Raw genomic sequence first — 15,507 nt, forward strand, 5'->3', positions numbered from 1 at the left:
GGAACCTCACGGCTTTTAGAGAATGTCATAAAACACCCTGCATCTGCTAACGGGCGCAGTGAATTTTGTCGTAGCTAAACGATGCTATAATAATAAATTTTATTTCTATAGCGCCGACATATTCCGCAGCACTTTACATTTCAGAGGGGACTTGTACAGACAATAGACATTACAGTATAACAATAATCGCAAGCTTACAATCTGAGGGAAAAAAGGGAGACACGAAAGGTGGGTGGTAACAGTTGCCCTGATTGTATGGACCAGCCACAATGTTAAGTGTGTAACAGTACAGACACAGAGGGCTAATGGATACATAAAGCATGTGAGAACATGATGCGGGGAACCTGGTTATGGTAAAAACTTTTGGCTGTGCCACACAGGGATAGATTAGGTTAATGTGTTGAGGCGGTTGGCCAGTCTGAATAAATGAGTTTTCAGGGCACGCTTAAAATTGTGGGGATTGGGGACTAATCGTATTGACCTGGGAAGTGCATTCCAAAGAATTGGCGCAGTACGTGTATAGTCTTGGAGACGTGAGTGGGAGGTTCTGATTATTGAGGATGCTAACCTCAGGTCATCAGCAGAACGGAGGGCGCGGGTAGGGTGGTATACTGAAACAAGGGAGGAGATGTAGGGTGGTGCTGAGTCATGAAGAGCTTTGTGGGTGAGGGTAATAAGTTTGTACTGGATTCTGGAGTGGATGGGTAGCCAGTGTAATGACTGGCACAAGGTAGAGGCATCGGTGTAACGATTGGCGAGGAATATGATCCTGGCAGCAGCATTCAAGACAGATTTCAGGGGGGAGAGTTTGGCAAGAGGGAGACCGATTAGAAGAGAGTTACAATAGTCGAGACGAGAATGAATAAGAGAAACAGTAAGCGTTTTTGCAGAGTCAAAAGTAAGAAAAGGTCGAATTTTAGAAATGTTTTTGAGGTGCAGAAGACAAGCGCGAGCCAGTGATCGTATGTGGGGGACAAAGGAAAGCTCGGAGTCAAGTATGCCCCCAAGACAGCGGGCATGTTGCTGAGGAGTAATAGTGGAACCACACACGGAAATGGCAATGTCGGGTATAGGTACATTAGTAGCGGGAGGAAGCACAAGGAGTTCAGTCTTTGACAGGTTCAGTTTCAGATATAGTGAGGACATGATGTTAGACACAGCGTTTAGACAATCGCCGGTGTTTTCTAGAAAGGCTGACGTGATGTCAGGAGAAGAAGCGTATAGTTGGGTGTCGTCAGCATAGAGATGGTACTGGAAACCAAATCTACTGATTGTTTGACCAATAGGGGCAGTATACAAAGAGAAGAGGAGTGGGCCTAGGTCTGATCTTTGAGGAACCCCAACAGTAAGGGGAAGATGGGAGGAGGAGGAGCCAGCAAAAGATACAGTAAAGGAGCGGTCAGAGAGATAGGAGGAGAACCAGGAGAGAACGGTGTCCTTGAGGCAAATGGAATGTAGCATAGTGAGGAGGAGCTGATGATCCACAGTGTCGAATGCTGCAGAGAGATCCAAGAGAATTAGCATGGAGTAATGACCATTTGATTTAGCTGTTAGTAGATCATTAGAGACTTTAGTGAGGGCAGTTTCAGTAGAGTGTAAAGAGCGGAAACCGGATTGGAGAGGGTCGAGAAGAGAGTTATCAAAGAGATAGCGGATAAGACGGGAATGGACCAGGCGTTCCAGGAGTTTAGAGATGAAGGGAAGATTAGAGACAGGTCTATAGTTAGCGGCACAGTTTTGGTCGAGGGATGGTTTTTTAAGTAGTGGATGTATGACGGCATGCTTAAATGAGGAGGGAAAGATACCAGAAGAGAGAGAGAGGTTAAATATTTTAGTTAGGTGAGGGATGACAGCAGGGGAAAGGGGCTGGAGTAGATGTGATGGAAATGGGTCACTGGTGCAAGTGGTTGGGCGAGAAGATGCAAGGAGCCTGCTTACTACTTCTGTGACTGGTTCAAAATCAGAGAGTGAGCTAGATGCAGTGGGGGAGGGAGGACAGTGCATGGTATGAGGTGATTGGGAGATAATTTCCTGTCGGATCTGGTCAATTTTTTTCTTTGAAGTAATTGGCCAGATCGTCAGCTCGAAGCTCTGTGGTTGGGGCCTGTACTCTTGGGTTGAGTAGAGAATGAAAAGTGTCAAAGAGACGTTTAGGGTTATTGGACAGTGAGGTGATGAGGGTGTTGAAATAGGTTTCTTTTGAGAGGTGAAGGGCAGTGTTGTATGTTCGAAGCATAAATTTAGAATGGATGAAATCTTCGGGTAGGTTGGATTTTCTCCACAGACGTTCGGCGCACCTGGAGCACCGCTGCAGGAAAAGTGTTTGCAGGGTGTGCCAGGGTTGTCGCCATCTGTGTTGTGGTGGTCTATGTATAGGAGGTGCAAATTCATCCAGGGCACTTTGAAGTGTTTCATTGTAATGCTTCAATCTAGAATCAGGACATGAGAGGGAGGAGATAGGGGCCAATGAAGACTGCAAGTTCTTCATAAGTTTCTGGGTGTTAATGGCCTGTATGTTTCTATAAATATGGACATTGGGGGTGACCTGAGCAGCCTGGTAGTTCTTGATAGAGAATGAAAGAAGGTTGTGGTCAGAGAGCGGGAGAGGGGAGTTTGCAAAATCATCCACTGCACAAAGCCGAGAGAAGACCAAGTCGAGGGAGTTTCCGTCTTCATGCATTGGAGAATTAGTAAGCTGCAAAAGGTCAAACGAGGAGGTTAGAGATAAGAGGTGAGTAGCAGATGGGGAGAGGGGAAGAGCAATGGGGATGTTGAAATCGCCCATGATGAGGGTAGGGATGTCACAGGAGAGAAAATGTGGAAGCCAAGTGGCAAAATGATCCAGGAACTGATGGGAGGGGCCGGGAGGACGATATACCACCGCCACTCGCATGGAGAAGGGGGTGTAGAGTCTGACATCATGGACCTCAAAAGAAGGGAAGACAAGTGAGGGTACTTGAGGGATAACCTGAAAGGTACATTTTGGTGATAGGGGCAGACCAATGCCTCCTCCTGCTCTATTGTCTAATCTTGGGGTATGGGAGAAGTGTAGTCTACCATATGAAAGAGCAGCGGTAGTGTCTGACTACTGGATCCAGGTTTCAGTAAGAGCCAGAAGGTTAAGAGAATTAGAAAGGAAAAAGTCATGAATGAAGGAGAGTTTGTTACACACTGAGCGAGAATTCCAAAGGGCACAATTGAGAGACTGATGGCAGGCAGGGAATATTAATAAGATTAGAGGGGTTTCTGAGTGTAGCAGTTGGGGGGTTTGACTTTCTATAACATGGGGGACCAGGGTTGGGAGCAATGTCTCCTGCGACTAGAAGAAGGAGGATAGAAAGGGTGAGCAGATGTTAAGTGATTTGTGAGAGGCGTCTCTGATGTTGAATGGTGGGACTGAATGGATCTGTGCTGTGTAGCAATATGAAAAGAGCGTGAGTGCTATACATAGGAGAGGAAAGGAGTGAGGGGCCAATATGGACGGAGTGTAGAGAGTTAATACCAGGGCGGTGGATGTGTGTGAATGCAGCGGCCAGGATATAAATTATACAAATGCATATGGTAAACATTTGCGGTGGCCCAAATGTACAGGGAGTAGATTTATTTATTTGTCTTACCTGTCTAACTACCATGTTATAACTGCCAGCGTACTTTGATACATGTACATAAATGCCCCCCTGCATAAATGCCTTCCCCAGGCCAGCTCTGAATTTATAGAAGGCCAGTTCTAAGATCTTTTTTTTTTTTTCTCTCCTTAGGCCTCTTTCACACATCCGGTTTTCAGCATCAGGCGCGATGCGGCGAAAAGTGTAAAAACCGGATCCGGCGCCGGTTACCACCGGAACCGGTTTTTCCCCCATTCAGTTTCATTATTGCCGCATCGCGCCGGATACCTATGCGGCGTATCCGGTTTTTGCCTGATCCGGCAAAAACAGCCTGTCCGGCGTCTGGAAAAAACGTTCCATGCAACGTTTTTTTGCAGCGCCGGACCGGCTTTTTCCACAGCGCATGCCCGGACTCTGTGAATGTTAACCCCACAAGTGCCCGGCGAGAGAGAGAGAGATCTCTCTCTGTCACCCGGACACTTGTGAGAGATCTCTCTCGCCGGGCACTTGTGGGGTTAACACTCACAGTGTCTGGGTGAGAGAGAGAGATCTCTCTGTGGGGTTAACCCCACAAGTGCCCGGCAAGAGAGAGAGATTCTCTTGCCTGGACACTAAGTGTTAACCCCCCATGTCTCTCTCTCTCTCCCCTCCCCTCCCCTCTCCTCCCCTCCCCTCCACTCTCCTCCCCTCCCCTCCACTCTCCTCCCCTCCCCTCTCCTCCCCTCACCTCCCTTTCAGCAGCTGTCTCATTGGCTGCCTCTGTCCACCTCGTCCTGCGGCTCCTTTAATAATGTCCGAGCCGTATCGTCTCGCCGCACACACATCCGGTGTCACGGCTGCAGGCCGGATCCGGCGGCCCGGCTTTTCGCCGCACGCCGCCGGACCCCACACACCGGATGTGTGAAAGTGGCCTTACTCGTTAGCAATCAATCAAACTAAGTTAGGACAGCAGGACACAATAAATGTATTTAGCGGATAAACAAGTGTCCAGGCCTACATGGATCATAAACCACTTTGAAAAGTTACTTGACCTCAATAGCATAAGGGGACAGGCAGGGTGAGTGGAAATAACTATATACCATTATATATGCTGCAAAGATGAATGATAGAGGTTGGACACATGCACGATTCAGTGAAGTTGCTGGAAATAGTTAAATACCATTATATATGCTGCAAAGATGAATGATAGATGATGAATGATAATGTATATAGTATTTTTTTCCAGCTTGGAGAGTTTTAACATTTAAATTCCGTAATAAAGTGATTTGTTATCTTCGTTCCTGTAAAAAAATAAAAATAAAAACGTATATGTACATGACACATGACTTTGAAGCCCCTGCTTTTCCAGCCTCCAATATTCATTTGGAGTACAGATGATAGCAGTGAAAGGATCCGTATCTCCTCCTCTGAGTTTTGTGCTCATCAGAACAATCAAAGTTGGCACTTTATATTTTTTTCTCCCCTACCAAGAATGAAGGAGGAGAGGGTGTCCCGGCAGTGGGCTTCATGAAAATATCAGCAGTGCAGGCAGGAGCGGAGTCCCCGCTCTACACAATTCTCTCCCGTCGGTGGGCTTCAGGAACATGGCCGCCGGGAGAACATGAAGGGGAACCACCAGGATAGATGCATGTGCCAACTGTACAGATAAGGCTGGTTTCACATTTGCGCTTTTGTGCGCAGCGCATCGTGCGCACCCGTGCGCATGCGCACTGCGCACCTATGTTTAACATGACGTGCGCATGGTCTTGCGCACACTTGCGTTTTCGTGCGCATGCGTTTTTTTGTCTTTTGCGCCAGGCGCGCCAGACGCAACATGTTGCATTTTTTGGTGCGCCCTGTCTCGGCAAAAAGACGCTTGCGCACGGAATGCGCAAAAACAACACATTGAAGTCTATGGGAACGCATGCGTGCGCATGGTCTTGCGCACGGTTGCGTTTTTTTGCGCATGCGTTTTTGAGTGAAACAAGTCTAGAATGTTCTCTAGACAATGGAAAAAATGTCACACTTAAAAACGCATGTGCATAAAAAAACGCAAACGCATGCAAAAACGCATGTAAAACGCAAGCAACGCTGCGTTTTTTTGACGCATCAGCGAGCGCATGACGTTAAAAAAACGCGCGTTTGTTTTGCGTTTTTCTTTGCGTTTTTTATGCGCACGATGCGCTGCGCAAAAAAACGCTAATGTGAAACTAGCCTAAGCTGTCGATTTACATGCCCTCTTAAAGGGGACATTTCACTGGATATTTTAATTTAAACAGTGTACCGCCTCCAATTGCTGCCGCTCCACAGATTCTGAAACCGTTTTTGTTTTGTGCTACTCAATTCCAAATTTAGACCTCCGGCAATAAAAAGTGAAGTTTTCCGTTTAGCCAACTGGGCGTGTACTGCTTTTCCTCCTCTATGACAGAACTTCTATGGCACATGCCCAGTTGGTTGAAGGGAAAATTTAACCATTTATTACCTGGGGCATAACTCTGGAACAACGAGGCACAGAAGAAAAACAAAAAACTGTCCAGAATCGGTGAAACGCTGACAATTGTAGAAGGTGCTCAGTTTGAATTAAAAAAAAAAAAAAAAAAATCCAGTGACGGGGTCTGTTAGTGATTTTTTTGTATTTATTTTTTTTATACTTTGTCATTTGTTGCTTCTCTCAGACATTACCTCCCCTGTATAAGGGTGTGTGTGGTTTTACAGCTCAGCTCCACTGGAATGAAGGGCATAGAACTGCAATACCTAACACGGCCTGTAGACAAAGATGGCGCTGTTTGTGGAGAAGGCTGCATTGTCATTGTAATCTTTGATGTCCCTTTTACAAAGTTTAAAACCCTATATACAGATGTTTCAAGCCAAGGCACGTTATAAGCTTTAGCCAAAGGGGCACAGGTTTCTTAAAGGGGTTGTCAGGGACTTACAAATAGGTCATCAATCTATATCAGACATCCCGGGATCAACATGTAAGAAACCGACAACTGCTTTACGTAGTAAATAAACCCCTTCATATATTCTTGAGAAGCGCGTTTATACATCTGTAGATCGATATGCCTGTTTTTTCTTGTAGATTGCTTTACTTGATGTGGACATCTGTGGTCCGTCCATTCCAAAAATAATGGGTCTTGAAGATGAACAGGTAACTGCATGAGATGCCTCATGCATCCCTTAAAGAGAACCTGTCATTGGGATTTTATACCCAAAAATAATGACAAGTATGTGAAGGTGCTTCACTGCAAAGTAAATCCCTGGCTTTCTCATAGATGTCTGTTTTGTTAGTTTATAGAAATCCATGGTTGAAACTGTATGCTAATGAGCCACAAGTGCAGTGGCCAGCCCCTGCACCTACAGCTGCCCTGCCTCTCTCCATATTCCCTGCCTGCCTCCTGACTCTCAAACATGAGTGACCAGCAGGGAAGGAATATGGAGAGAGGCGGGAGAGCTGTAGGTGCAGGGACCGCCCAATGCACTTGTAGCTCATTAGCATATAATTTCAACCATGGATTTCTCTAAAACAGCAAATGGATTTTTAAAACAAAGGATTTACTCCGCATTAAATCACCTTTACCTTCATGCCCTTAGTATGGGGTATGAAATCCTGATGGCAGGCTCTCTTTAACCCTTGCCAACTTGGCCAATTTAATTAATTCTTTCCTCCCTACTTCCAAGAGCCATAACTAAATATATATATATATATATATATATATATATATATATATATATATATATATATATATATATATATTATAGTATTATTTTTTTTTTTCCTTTTAATGGGTTAAAAAGGAGGTGATTTTAAACTTTTGTTTTTTCTTTTATTTTCATGCTTTTTTTTTTTTTTTTTTGACTTGTCACTCTTTTTATTAGTTTCTTTGGAAGACTAGAACTTGCGATCATCTGATATACTGTGATACAGCAGCATTGCTGCACACAGTAAAAAACAGTCTCTCGTTGAAGCCCGGTCACAGGCAGCAGGGTTTCATAGGAGCTCCATGATGACAGGCACGGAGTTCTTCAACATTTCCTCGGCTGTAATAGCAAGCCTTTGGCATCCCAAGATCGCATCATGATAGTTTGACAGCGACATTTAACAGACTAAATACAGCGTGCATTTACTTCCCATGCCAGCGCCACCGTTCCAGCGATGTCCGCACCAGTTCTTCTGGGGACTCGCACAACATTGTCACATGAGCCATGCAGTCAATCTGCAACCACCTCGCTTTCACACGGCCACAGTGCTAAAAGTGCAGGACTTAGGAAAAAATGAACTTTATCTCTTCTGGAAGCTGCCGGCTTTCAGTCATATAGGCGTGCCAGCGCAGCTACAATCATTGCTCAGGACAGTCGTGGCCCTTGACACTTTGACACCTTCTTTGCCATCATGTACTGCTGAGCTAGCGGTCAGTCAGTGATGGGTGTGCGTACAGCTGCCACACACTGTATCCTGAGTGATGACTGTAGCTGCGCCGGCACGCCCATATGACTGAAAGCTGGAGGCTGCCCGGAGATATAAAGGTAATTTTCACCTGCGGGTCGCACTTGCAGTACACCTTCCTACCTGCAGATTTAACCTACACTCACTGGCCACTTTATTAGGTACACCATGCTAGTAAGGGGTTGGACCCCCTTTTGCCTTCAGAACTGCCTCAATTCTTCGTGGCAGAGATTCAACAAGGTGCTGGAAGCATTCCTCAGAGATTTTGGACCATATTGACATGATGGCATCACACAGTTGGCGCAGATTTGTCGGCTGCACATCCCTGATGCGAATCTCCCGTTCCACCACATCCCAAAGATGCTCTATTGGATTGAGATCTGGTGACTGAGGAGGCCATTTGAGTACAGTGAACTCATTGTCATGTTCAAGAAACCAATCTGAGATGATTCGAGCTTTATGACATGGCGCATCATCCTGCTGAAAGTAGCCATCAGATGTTGGGTACATTGTGGTCATAAAGGGATGGACATGGTCAGCAACAATACTCAGGTAGGCTGTGGCGTTGCAACGATGCTCAATTGGTACCAAGGGGCCCAAAGAGTGCCCAGAAAAAATTCCCCACACCATGACACCACCACCACCAGCCTGAACCGTTGATACAAGGCAGGATGGATCCATGCTTTCATGTTGTTTACGCCAAATTCTGACCCTACCATCCGAATGTCGCAGCAGAAATCGAGACTCATCAGACCAGGCAACGTTTTTCCAATCTTCTACTGTCCAATTTCGATGAGCTTGTGCAAATTGTAGCCTCAGTTTCCTGTTCTTAGCTGAGAGGAGTGGTACCCAGTGTGGTCTTCTGCTGCTGTAGCCCATCTGCCTCAAAGTTCGACGCACTGTGCGTTCAGAGATGCTCTTCTGCCTACCTTGGTTGTAACGGGTGGCAATTTGAGTCACTGTTGCCTTTCTATCAGCTCGAACCAGTCTGCCCATTCTCCTCTGACCTCTGGCATCAACAAGGCATTTCCGGCCACAGAACTGCCGCTCACTGGATTTTTTTTCTTTTTCGGACCATTCTCTGTAAACCCTAGAGATGGTTGTGCGTGAAAATCCCAGTAGATCAGCAGTTTCTGAAATACTCAGACCAGCCCTTCTGGCACCAACAATCATGCCACGTTCAAAGGCACTCAAATCACCTTTCTTCCCCATACTGATGCTCGGTTTGAACTGCAGGAGATTGTCTTGACCATGTCTACATGCCTAAATGCACTGAGTTGCCGCCATGTGATTGGCTGATTAGAAATTAAGTCTTAACACACAGTTGGACAGGTGTACCTAATAAAGTGGCCAGTGAGTGTATATCTGCAAGCAAAAGAGGTTGTCCACTACTTTATCATATACTTCATGTACTTCTATATCATATACTGTAGTATATACTTTGTATACTTCATATGCTTTATCCCTAGGATAGGTGATCAATGTCTGATCGGTGGGGAGGCAAATCAATAGGAGGCGGATGTGTAGTACCCAGCTGCCGCCACTATCAGAAGGCGGAGCCGCTGCGCAATTGAGCATTTGTAGCCGCCGACACGGAGAACAGCTGATCGGGGGGGGGGGGGGGGTGCAGGGTGTTGCATCCCCACTGATGAGACACTGATGACCTATCCGAAGGGTGTTGTCAATGATAAAGTAGTGGACAACATCTTTAATAGTGTTATCTGACATGACTGGTTCCCTTTAAGTCTTCTGTCAACTCTTTTTTATTAGTACTGCTTTTTTTTTTTTTTTTTGGGGGGGGGGGGGGGGGTTTCTTTTAACCCTTTAGGAAAATATAGCAATGAGAAAATATTCACAGATTCTTTCTTTTTATCAGTCTTACTTTGATAAATAGAAGTTAATCCACCATAGTAACATAGGTGAAAATCTAACGTTGTGGTCTTTCTACTTGTACTAATTATTGTTAATCCTTTTTTACCGTTAGGTTCACCAAAGTGGCTCAGGATGGTCACCTGTTGTAAGTATCTGTCCTCCTAATCGGACTGCCGAATGGCTGTATATTATGGGAATAGTGGACTATGCAAGTACAAGTGTGCAAAGTGCCACACCAAAGCCTACAGTGACCCCTAGTGGCCACACTGCACCTTTCTATATAGTGATCGCAGTGCTCATGCTGATGTACAGAGCTGCTGACCTTTATATACTGTGTAGTTGAGCTTGACGGGATGGACTTTTTTTTTTTTTTTTTTTTTTCTCCTTTTCTCCCAAACCATCTCAACAATTTTTTTTTTTTTTTTTAATTCATAGCTAGATTATGAATAGTAATAACTAAAATGCTGATAGGTCTGCCATTATTACAGAAGCCATAAGGTTTTTGGTTTTTTTTGTTTTGTTTTTTGTCGGCTTTTGAACATTTTCTTGGTTTGTTGTGTGTGTGTTTTTTTTTTTTTTTTTACAGTTTGAGCCACCGGGCTTCTTTTTTTTTTATTTATTTATTTTATTTCCCTGCTGTTTTCCTGACTTTTTTTTCCCCTCCATTAAATGAAGAGACTGCATTTTAAAGCAAAAATGATGGCCAAACATGCAGTCGTCCTCCGTGCATCTTCTGAGAATTCCCATTGACTTGTATTGTAAAGTACAGCACAGAAAAACGCCAGAAGAAGGGACATGTCATTGAAAGACGTTCAGAAGCCTGAATATATGCACAGCAAATTGTTTTTACATAGAAATGCTTATTTTTTTTATGACCTTTTTCTTTTTTTTTCTTTTACGAGGTCTCTGTGGTGGAGTCCACTTGAAAAAGACATTGCATGCTAAACCTTAGATTCCCCACAATATCCATGTGTTGCTCAGATGATAGTTGTACATCACCTCGGCATTATTTCAAGCAGCTTAGTCAGGTAGTCACCTGAAATGGCTGCCAATGAACAGATATGCCTCGAAGAGCTCGACTGTGGAATCCCTGGCCTTTAGCAAGTGTTTGCGACCATCTGGGTGTGTTTTGAGGAGCCAGTGTGGTGTTACACAGGGCTCAGCACTGTATGGAGCTATTTCACAACTGTTCTAAGCCAGAATTTGGCAAGAACCACTCGACTATTCAAGCGAAAAAGTCCATCATTACTTTATGACATGAAGGAAAGTCAGTCTGGAAAATTGCTAGTACCTTGAAGATATCCTTAAGTTCAATAATGAAAACCATCAATTGCTAAGATGAAATTGGCTCTCATGAGGTCCATTCCCAGGAAAAGAAGTCCTAAAATTAGATACCATCCTAAGACACCGCAGATTAACATCTCCTCAGATAATAGCCGTCATTAGTGATGCATAAACCTCAAGTAGCAGACATATCTCAACATAAACTCTGCAGAGGAGATGGTGGGAAGCAGGCCTTTTTGGTCAAATTGCTGCAAAGAAGCCACTACTGAGAGCCGCAAACAAGAAGAGACTTGTTTGGGCCAAACACAAGGACTGGGCATTAGATCACTGGAAATTGCTACTGTGGTCTGATGAGTTAAAATGTGAGATTTTTTGATATCAACTGCAATGTCTTGTGAGATGCAGAAAAGGATGGATGGTTTCTACGTGTGAGGTCCACTGAAACATTCAGGAGGAGGTGTGCGGGGTGCTGTGCTGGTGATACTGTTGGTGTATTCCAAATTCAAAGCACACTTACCCAGCATGGCTACCACTGAATTCTGCAATGACATGCCATCCTATCTGGCTTGAACTTAGCGGGGCTATCATTTGTGTTACAACAGGACAATGACCAAAAATGCCTCCGTGCTATGTAACGACTGTGTAACCAAGGAGAGTGATCGCCCACCCTCAGCCTTATAGACATTCTTTGGGATGAGTCAGACCTCAGCGTAAAGACTAAGCAGCCAACAAGTGCTCAGCACTTTTGGGATCTTCTTTGAGACCTGAAAAGTCATTCCAGGTGCCTAGCTGATGAAGCTGCTTGAGAGAATGCTCGTGGAGTGTAAAAGTGGGATACTGTGAGGAATCTAAGGTTTAACACACGTGTGTTTCTTTACTCTGTGTTTTTGTATGTGTTCCTGTGTGGTTGTACGGCCTTCAGTCTGTATCTGCAATGTGTATATTCCAATAAGAACAGTGCAACAAGACGATCACTCCGTCTCGGGTGCGTTACTCTACATTTATTAACTGTAGAACTCATCTGCCACGTGTTTGCCCATTCAGACATCTTATCCAGATCGTTTTGTAATATTATAGTGTCAGGCTCAATTTTTATTATCCTACTGTTTTGTGTCATCAGCAAAGACTGACCCTTTACTTGAAATCCCATCCACGAACTCATTAATAAAGAAAGTAAAAAGAATTGGTCTCAACACAGATCCTTGGGGCGTCTCCGCTGTTGGTCCTTGGGGCGTCTCCGCTGTTGGTCCTTGGGGCGTCTCCGCTGTTGGTCCTTGGGGCCTCGCCACTGTTGGTCCTTGGGGCCTCGCCGCTGTTGGTCCTTGGGGCCTCGCCGCTGTTGGTCCTTGGGGCCTCGCCGCTGTTGGTCTCTGTTCCCACTACTGACTTAATTACTTTTCAAGAAAATACAATTTACAATTACTTTATTTTCTGTCTCTTAACCATTTCCTTATCCATCTGCATATAGTTCCCCCCAGTCCTTGCTTCTGGAGCTTTAGTATAAGGTTGTTATGTGGTACAGTATCAAATGCCTTTGCAAAGTCCAGATAAATCACATCGGCCGCATTACCGACATCCAGATTTGAACTTATCTCCTCATAGAAACCCAACATGTTGGTTAGACACAACTTATCTATCATGAATCCATGCTAGTTTTCATTTATTATAATATTCTCTGCAATTAATTTCTGCAGATTATCTCTTATAATACCCTCAAAAATACCCCCCGAGTGATGTCACTTTCCAGACAGTGGTTGCCTGGATCCACCTTCTTTCTCTTCTGCGATATCTGTATCACATCAGCCGTCAGGTGGCACTAATTTTTATATTACTGTTTTATAGAATATGTCGGTGTTTTTGTGACCACTCGTGCTCCGTTGTAGTTTCTTGAGAATATAATTTATATCGTCACTTGTGAAATGTAAAGTATAGGAGCAGCAATACCCTTTGTTCTCGGGTCAGTTGTGAACTTCCTGTGCTTGTATCTCAGTATGTAGAGGACAACCTGGCGGTGATGTCTGTCGGCTTCCTACTTGGCAGTCCCGATGACGCAGTTATATGGAGGGGCCCCAAGAAAAATGGTTTGTATGAAATTCATGTATTTAAGCTGAAATTAGTCCCTATAAAGGAGATTATTCATTCCCTTCATCAAACCCCCCTGCCTTACCAAATTCAGGAACATACATTATAAAGAAAGCAGGATAACTCAGTTGTGGAATAAAGCCAGCGCTCAGTGCAATAATATTCAGGCCAGGCAAACCTTTCCCCTTCAGTGCTGTTGTAGTGTTACATGGAGGATCTTGTAGTGGTGCACAGGTGGGCTCCATTGGAGTATCATCATGGCAGTCACGAGAGGCTTCAGTATCGTTTTAATGGAGCTCGCATTGGCCTCTGCTACAATCGGCAGATGTCGGCTATGTAACATAGCCATTGTCTGCCAAGTATGGCGCGGGTTCGGTTTCCAAGCCGTATTCATATACCCGATGCACCCACATGACATAAGTTTGATATACGGTCGCAAAGGAGTCTTCTCTCCTCAGGAGTGCACCCCCTTTCCAGCGTGAACCATGCTGGTCTTGATGTATCAGGCCCTTTGTCTCTGAATCTTTAGAGAAGTATGGATTGTTCTGTATTCCTAGTGCACATAGTGTCCTGTTATGTAGACTGGCTTCCAAAGATGTGAGACCACCAGTGTCTGGCATGACTGGACAAATGACTGTTTATCACTTTGCACAATCCACACACACACCAATTTAGTCTGAGGTGACGATGATTGTTTGGCCACGTGATCCGATGATGGTTCGGCCACGTGGTCTCTTCTGGGTGTACAGTATATGTGATAGAAATGAATGGCTGGGGAGTGTTTGATGTGTTAATACTGTTTGCTTTCCAATCCTTCAGGAATGATTAAACAGTTTTTAAGAGATGTAGACTGGGGAGAAGTGGATTACCTGATAGTGGACACTCCTCCGGGCACCTCTGATGAGCACCTGTCAGTGGTTCAGTATCTCAGTGCAGCCCACATTGATGGCGCTGTCATCATCACTACTCCTCAGGTAAGACTTTCCATTTTTATATGCTGTTTGCTCAGTTTTTAATATTTTTTCAGGTCTTGGTAAGCAGCCTCCTGAAAATATGGTGCTACCAGGTGATCAGTTCCTTTGGGGCTGGCTTAGAGGCTGCCCATTACTGACCAGCCCTGCCCAGCCCCCATTTGAACAATTTCTTTTATTGTGAAAGTGAAACTCAAAATTGAGGCTGGGCCTGGTGGCATGTCATTGTCGGGTGTTGGTGGTTGTCCTCTACCGGACACAGTTTGAATGTTCCGAATGTTCTTTAAAGGGAATCTGTCACCCCTTTTTTGAGATATCATATAATGATATCATTCAATTGTGTGTCACATAAGGATTCTCTTAGTACTTTTGCTTCCCCCTGACCCCGCACCTTTCATGCATAAATACCTTTTCTATATCGGTTCAGATGTATGTAAACTGCTGCTGTCCTGTCCGCTGGGCGGGGTTATTCAACTGCTCCCCCCCTCCCCTCCCTGTCTTGCTCTACGCATTTCTTCTTGTGTAGAGCAAGACAGGGAGGGGGGAGCAGGTGAATAAGCCCCGCCCATCGGACCGGACAGCAGCAGTTTACATACATCTGAACCGATATAGAAAAGGTATTTATGCATGAAAGGTGCGGGGTCAGGGGAAAGCAAAAGTACTAAGAGAATCCTTATGTGACACACAATTGAATGATATCATTATATGATATCTCAAAAAGGGGTGACAGATTCCCTTTAAAAAAATAAAACCTACTATGCTGATGGTGCGGTGAAGGCTGCAGCCCATCAATGGCTGCCCATGGATTGCAGCGCATGTGTGACAAAATTTCGCAAGGTCAGTGGAGGACACAGCGCTGCAGCTTTCACAGCTCCGTCAGGGTGATGTTGAACTTGTGCCGCTAATTACCTATATCGCCTAACCACAGGATAGAGGAAACCTTTTCTGATTGCCGGCAGTTTGTCACAGCGGACAGATGGCATCTATCAGTCTGGACCAGTAGTTGACAAAAGATCACCATGTACCGTAGCTAAGATTCCATTAGGCCAAGGCTACACTGCAACTTTTTTTGTAGCGCTACTTACTGATTTTAACTACGTAGCTGCAGTCCAAGAAGTTATTGAGTTGTAAGCAAAATTGGGTCGTCTTGAACTAGTAACTAAATAGCTGAAATCAATCAGTAGGGTTACAAAACAGTTGCAGTGTAGCCCAGGCTTATAGACGTGGACTTTGTTGCAGGGTAATCACCATGTCATTAAGCTTCTTACAA

The 15,507-nt window shown here is 44.8% G+C and overlaps 1 protein-coding gene across 4 annotated transcripts in view; it reads left to right on the forward strand.

Annotated features, from left to right (window-relative positions):
* Positions 1 to 15,507, forward strand: part of NUBP1 (NUBP iron-sulfur cluster assembly factor 1, cytosolic) — a 52,858-nt gene that overhangs the window by 21,542 nt on the left and 15,809 nt on the right. For 3 of the 4 annotated variants that reach the window (XM_073542839.1, XM_073542840.1, XM_073542842.1), the window contains 4 exons: positions 6,664 to 6,732; positions 10,013 to 10,045; positions 13,175 to 13,265; positions 14,086 to 14,240. In XM_073542839.1, the coding sequence (XP_073398940.1) occupies positions 6,664 to 6,732; positions 10,013 to 10,045; positions 13,175 to 13,265; positions 14,086 to 14,240 (348 nt within the window). The remainder of the gene's footprint in view (positions 1 to 6,663; positions 6,733 to 10,012; positions 10,046 to 13,174; positions 13,266 to 14,085; positions 14,241 to 15,507) is intronic. The other variant, XM_073542841.1, reaches the window with a different exon arrangement.

The sequence above is a fragment of the Dendrobates tinctorius genome, unplaced genomic scaffold, assembly GCF_039654945.1.
Source record: "Dendrobates tinctorius isolate UK_male_01 unplaced genomic scaffold, ASM3965494v1 ptg000129l, whole genome shotgun sequence".
In the NCBI taxonomy this organism is placed as follows: domain Eukaryota; kingdom Metazoa; phylum Chordata; class Amphibia; order Anura; family Dendrobatidae; genus Dendrobates; species Dendrobates tinctorius.